The 6,519-nt window shown below is 27.4% G+C and overlaps 1 protein-coding gene across 3 annotated transcripts in view; it reads left to right on the forward strand.

Annotated features, from left to right (window-relative positions):
* LOC135927652 (polyamine-transporting ATPase 13A3-like) overlaps nucleotides 1–2,772 on the forward strand; it is a 43,088-nt gene extending 40,316 nt beyond the window's left edge. For all 3 annotated transcript variants that reach the window (XM_065463783.1, XM_065463785.1, XM_065463784.1), the window contains 4 exons: nucleotides 366–526; nucleotides 1,162–1,250; nucleotides 1,766–1,858; nucleotides 2,186–2,772. In XM_065463783.1, coding sequence (XP_065319855.1) covers nucleotides 366–526; nucleotides 1,162–1,250; nucleotides 1,766–1,858; nucleotides 2,186–2,341 — 499 coding nt within the window. In that variant the 3' untranslated portion in view covers nucleotides 2,342–2,772. The remainder of the gene's footprint in view (nucleotides 1–365; nucleotides 527–1,161; nucleotides 1,251–1,765; nucleotides 1,859–2,185) is intronic.
* Nucleotides 2,773–6,519: the final 3,747 nt, after the last annotated feature.

Below are 6,519 nucleotides of genomic sequence, written 5' to 3' on the forward strand. Positions count from 1 at the left end.
GTGAGCGTCTAAAAGATTGGGACAAGACACATACCGAAGAAGCTATTAACGGTAGCGTCTGGAGGGGACCTTACCTGAAAAAAATTCCATAATTTTATATTATATGGAAATGTTTATTATTTTAGGAGTAAAATTTATATTTTATCTAATAACGTATTAGGACATTACCATGGTGGGATAGTATATTCTAAATTGCATCTACCTTTTATAAATTTAAATCGTGTGCAGCACTCTAATTTGCGCTACGAAAATTATCCCAACTCCTACTTATAAATGAATGCACCCCTACTCCCAATTTTTTTATGGTGTCTCAAAATCGGATAAGTTCCGTTAGATTTAAATCATGAAACAACTTTAAAAAAAAGGTATAACAAAGTGAAACACGCAACTGATAATCTATACGAAAATAATGAAACAATCAATTGGGATACTACGGTCGTGTTTTGGATCTCTTGCTTCCAGTACTTGTTTATGGCTATAGTCTTTTCGCGCGGAAAACCCTTTCGAAAACCGATATATTCCAATTGTATAAAATGTTTTTAATATTATAGAAAAAAATAAATAATCTCATATGTTTTTTTAAAAAATATGAAATTCAATGATCGCATAATTTAAAAAATATATGTCATATTATTGGATAAGGAATCCACGGATATTCGGAATCTCTCATTTTATATAATTTAGTAAGATCAAGTTTTAAATTTGCAATGTCTGTTTTGACCGGATATGTATTCCAGCTTAAATATAAAAAAAATTAAAATTAGAATTTGTCTATTTTTCAATTTATATGAAAAATTGATTTACAGTGTTGGTACTATATACCTACGGAAATACGTTTCAGGTCAAATCAGATGTTTATTAAAAATCGTGAGAGATTTTGAATCTCGGATTCCATATCCCGATACGACATATATTTAAAAAAAATTTAAAATATTTTTATAAATTAAATTTTAGTCTTAGGGAAGTAACTAATTAATTTTCTACAAATCACTTTTATTGCTTATTAATTGCAAAAATATTTAAATTTACATTAAAATATATGATTTTTATACTCCATTATTTTCATTTTTTTGTTTTACCTATTATATTATAAGCAAATATATTTTATTAATAAAATTAAATTTTTTTAATATAAGCTTAAATTTTTACTTAAATTTTTAGACTTATTCCTCCTAACTATAATCGCCATCTTGGTATTCAATAGCTTGTTCATCGTCAACCCTAATGGATACTTTGAAAATTTCTTTTCCGTAAATATTTATGAATTGAATTTATATTTATAATTTATTACATATTTTTTTTTAAATGTTAGTCATCTGCACTGTTTCGGTCTCTCATCCGGACTTGGGCAGTTTTGGGTTAGTTAGAGGACAGATATGTTGGCAAATGCCCTATTTTTTTAAATTGAAAACCTGAACTAGAGGTTTCTAAATTATAATCGAGCTTGCCCCTAAAAATTTAGCCCAGTGCAAGGCACCAATTTATATGAATATTACATTATTTATATTTAAATTTTACTGAGTATTATATCATCCTAAAACGGAATCTCAAAAATATTAGTTAGAGATGTTAGCTGTAATATACAAAGAGATTTTATTACTAAATTATTATATTTTTGGGGTTTTATTTAATAGTAATGTTTTACATATATGGCTTGTGTATATTATACTCGTAGTAATATATAGGAAACTAACAATCTTATAAATTTTGCTTTAGTTATTTACTAATCAAAATTTTTTTATATTTAATCTTGGAAAAATTATAGCTGATATCATCCAAAAAGTCTATGCATATGACTTTTAGATTCATAATTATATCCTTCGTAATAGCTAATTTCTTATTGTCTATCACAGTGGAAGTAAATTTTTATTATTATAAAAATGATAATAACTAAATATAGAAAATGAGCAATAATATAATGTAAATGAGACAATTATAAGGCACGTTATATTATGATTTAGCATGATAAATTCATAAACTTTTTCAATAAAGTCATTTTTTATTTTTTTTCATAAATTATGAGGAGATTTTTATCAATTTTTCTTTCTTTATTTATTTAATGATATTTCGGTAATCTTAACTTATATATTTTTGTTCACCCAACCTTTTAAAAGAAAATTGATTACGATGACAAAATATATCCCATTTATAAAAAAGAAAAAAATTTAATATTATATCATTTCAGTACATTATATCCCATCTAACAATGAAATTCCACACATTCTCGCGTCTTTTTAAACCCTCGATGCCGCCTTACGTCAAGATAGAGAAGGAATTAAAAACACATGGGTACGAATGGATGAAATTATCCCCGTCGTCCCAAACTCCAAAGCCACCCTGACAGTCATTTCTTTAAAAATTTTAATTTAAGGATATACGTCGGCTCTAGCCCTTTTTTATTATTATTATAGAATATATAATTTTTCCATTCTCTTTCTTTTATTTGTATTAAACTAGGTCCCGCCTTGCAATACAACTCTCATCCTAGCTCATTATTAAATAAAATTTTATAGATATATATATTTTTTTAATAAATGAATTATATATTCAAATTATTTACTGAGTTAGGATTATAGATGCGGGCTAGAGTTTGATATAGGTTATAAAATTATATTTATAAAAATTAACGCCGAAAGATTTTGTACTTTTAATAATAAAAATATGATATAATGTTGTTTTTATATATATTTTGTTTAAAAAAAATGATGTATTTTTTATTTTTATGTATAGTTTTTTTTGTATTATAATAAATAAGCCAGATTTATATTTGAATATTTTCTTGAATTATTGGTTCGTTAAATTAGTTCTCTGGCGAATTGAGATGCCATTTTTGATCACATACCGAATAACTTAGACACAACTTTGCTTATAGTACATTATTTCAGTATTTTAGACCTAATGTATATCATTTCAAATTTGTAAGTCAGGTAAAAGAATGATTAAAAGTTTAAATTTTATATTATAAAATACTCGAGATATATTATATTGGATAAATTATGTTATTGGGTTAAAAAAATTAGATGTGAACAAATAGATAGAAATCTCTGATCACTTCACATTTGATTATTTATTGGTAAATAAAATAGAACCTTATTTTTTTTATATCGTTCAATTATAATAATGTTCTTTGACTACTTAAATTGATCACATATGGAGGTCATACCACTCATTGCAATAACAATTCCTTATGTCTTAAATTTATAAAGAAAATGACTCGATTTGAATGTATTTAAACATCCCAGAAAATTATATTCATTATTTAAGATAGTTCATTAAATATGAAATAATATAATTTTTACAGGCATATAAGGCGGTTTGATAATAATAAAAAAAACTAATAAAATGATATCAGATTATAAAGGGAATCAGAAAATAACATTCAAATATATTCTTCCGTTCAAAGATTCCTATCCAATTTCAAAAGATCTGTATTTTATCCATTTTACACGTGCAAGAATATTGACATCATGAGTTATGGAGTAACATGCCAACGAAATAATGAGTTATAATAATAAATTATATATATTGTTTATATAGCATTTTAACTATTTTTATATAATTGTATTATAAATTTTTTGTATTTATGTTATATTATCAGAGGGCAATCGAATATTTTCATTTATCTCAAGATAATGGATAGGTAAAAAATTTAATCCAGTTGAAATACTATTCTGGCTTATATTTAGCTTATCATAAAATCGTAGAAATCACTAACCTTTCTAACTTGAGTTAAGGAGGCTCACAAAAAGAATTTTTTTTGCCTAAAATTTTTTTTAATCTTCAAATTTTATTTTATAAAATAAAGTTATAATAGAGGTAACTATAAACGTATATGATCAATAAATTCCATCTCAAATCGACATATATTGATTTTTTTCATTGTGACCCACTTGAATTTCATTGAAACTAGGTATGCAATATATACCATTATGTCAATATTTCATTTTTTTGAAGTTTAGGGGTCATATCTCTATCTGAGGACTTAGATCATAATTCAAAATTTGGACAAATTAATACTCATCAATGATATTGCATTTATGCTTCATTGAAATACCGCACTAATCATCTATAGATTTGAGATGAAATTGATAATTGATCTATATATGGAGTAAAAACTCATTAAAAAACAAAAACAACTTTTATTCCAAATTTATTTCAAAAAAATATTTATTTGTAGAGGATGTTGTCAATAATGTATGTTAGCGTCAATGTGTTTTTCCCATTAATGCGTTATTTTTTCAACTTTAAATCATTTTTTGAGAATCCTTATTAAACACTAGAGATTAGAGGGATAAAAATAAAAGAATTTAAGAGGGACGTATATTTATAGCATTTTTTAATTTCTTGTTCCAAGAGGTCAGAGTTTCTATTGGCAAATGAGGAAACACATGACACAGCTCAGACAAGTCTTTTGCCGCCGAGCCAAGATGTTAAAGAATGTCATCGGGACGCTTAGCATCCTTATTTAAAAGACCTAACGGCTCCAAACTATTGGGTAAACTGGCCGAATAAAGATTTGCCGATCAACCTATTTAGTTTATGTCACAAAAAACGGCCGCTGACTTTAAGGCAAGAGAAACAATGCCTAGAAAATAGATCAACTTGCTTATTGTATTGTATGCAGCACAAATGTTAACAGATGGGATAAGACAGCCTAACCTATGGCAATTTGAAACTCATCGTTTGTGAGTAACATTTCCTATTTTTTGGGGTTTCTGAGTAGTTGAAGGTAAATCAGATCGGGGCACAAACAAAGTTTTACAAATGCACATTGAAACATGGGAACTAGGAAGCTCTTTAAATGGCTGGAAACGTAAGCCAAGATTGTTTGGCCGATGCTAAAAGTGGATCATTCAACTCGATATGAAGATATCTGAGAAGAAAGCAAGCAATTGCATTAAATGGAGGGAGGGGGGAGGTGAAAATCCAAGTCCTCCCTGGTAAGTCGGCAAAAAGGCAAATAACCAGTTAAAATTAGAAAACTTTAGGACAAATAGGATTCGATGAAATGTTTAAATTTTAATTTGAAGAACTTAAGGAGGGAATTATATTGGAAAGTAGGGGAAGATTTAAAGATGTGCAAGAATTTAGACAAGTTTGGGTGAGGAAAAAAACTGATGCGTGGGAAGAGGAGGAAGTTTCTTTAGCGAATTTAAAAGAGATTGAATCAAATTATCAAGGAAATTTTGACAAAGTTGAAAGCCGATAGGTGATCCTAAAAGTCAGAGTTCCTCTAGCGGAATCATTTTAAGGACTGGGGGAGGGATAATATTTTTATTGTTGAGGGAGGATATCTTGCATTTTTTTGTATTTAGGGAAAGATCAATTTTCAAAGCTTCAAATACAACTCTATGCCTACATAACATGGGGTAAAGATCCGCCAAAAGATCCATCATCGAGATATCATAAAATTAGGTCTAATTGAAATCAGGTTTTAAATTTCCCTAATCTCAAAAATGGAATAAAATACAGTTTACTCAAAGGAGGCGCACATGTACGATTGAAATTAAAAACATGAATATTATTCAATTATATAAATATGGAGTGCACATTATCCTTATGATTACAAGGGATAAAGACAAAGAATTATACAATCATTGCTGCTCTAACGATTGCGGGAATATTTAGAATAGAGGTTCTTGATGTCCCTGCAATGCTACATACTATAGAAACTTTGTAAATGAAATATTAAATCATTTGAAAGAAAGTAATGTGATTAATGATTTTTTTGTGTTGCATAATGTTACATTTTATCATAAACAAACAATTAGAGAATCGATGGAAAGGACAAGGAGAGGACATACAATAAAATGAAAGTCCTTATCTTAATCCCATTGAAATTATTATTTTCAATGTAAGGATTTGGCAGAAATCAAAATTTTAATGACCAGGAGGAATTAATTCGTTTCATAGAGCGTGGACAGAGAGGAATATCTGAGGAGAATGAAAAGAATTGATTGTCTTTATGGACATTTTTAATAGTCTTTTTATTTATTTGCGAATATCCATATAACCGTCTTATTGATATTGAAAACCCGCTTTCATCAATAAAGATAAATTTTTTTCATATAGCCTCACATTAATAAACCAATTAGCGTATTCTTTGCAAATCTCGATATTTGATTTTGTATTTTCTCTAACTGGTATGAGATACTCTTTTAACTATACTTAAATCCAGGGAGTAGCCTTAATATCATTCATATTTTTTGATATTTCTACACCATATCTTTCTTTAATCATTTAATATAACTTTTTTAAGATTAAAGTACATTCCAAATTTATACAATTTAATATATATTCTTCCTGTTATTGATATAATCTTGCGTACAAGAAGCCTCCTTTGGGTTAACTATATTTTAATTTTTGGGATGTGAGTTTTTATATTTGTCACTGTTTTACAGATTTATATGATGCTATATTTATGATACTATCCTTTTTTACGCACCAATTATTAGTGTTTTTGTCGCATAACAGGGTTTGGTGATACCTAAAAAACAAAGACTATTAAGTGGTATAATA

This window comes from Gordionus sp. m RMFG-2023, chromosome 3 (assembly GCF_954871325.1).
Source record: "Gordionus sp. m RMFG-2023 chromosome 3, tfGorSpeb1-WG-v2, whole genome shotgun sequence".
Lineage (NCBI taxonomy): Eukaryota > Metazoa > Nematomorpha > Gordioida > Chordodea > Parachordodidae > Gordionus > Gordionus sp. m RMFG-2023.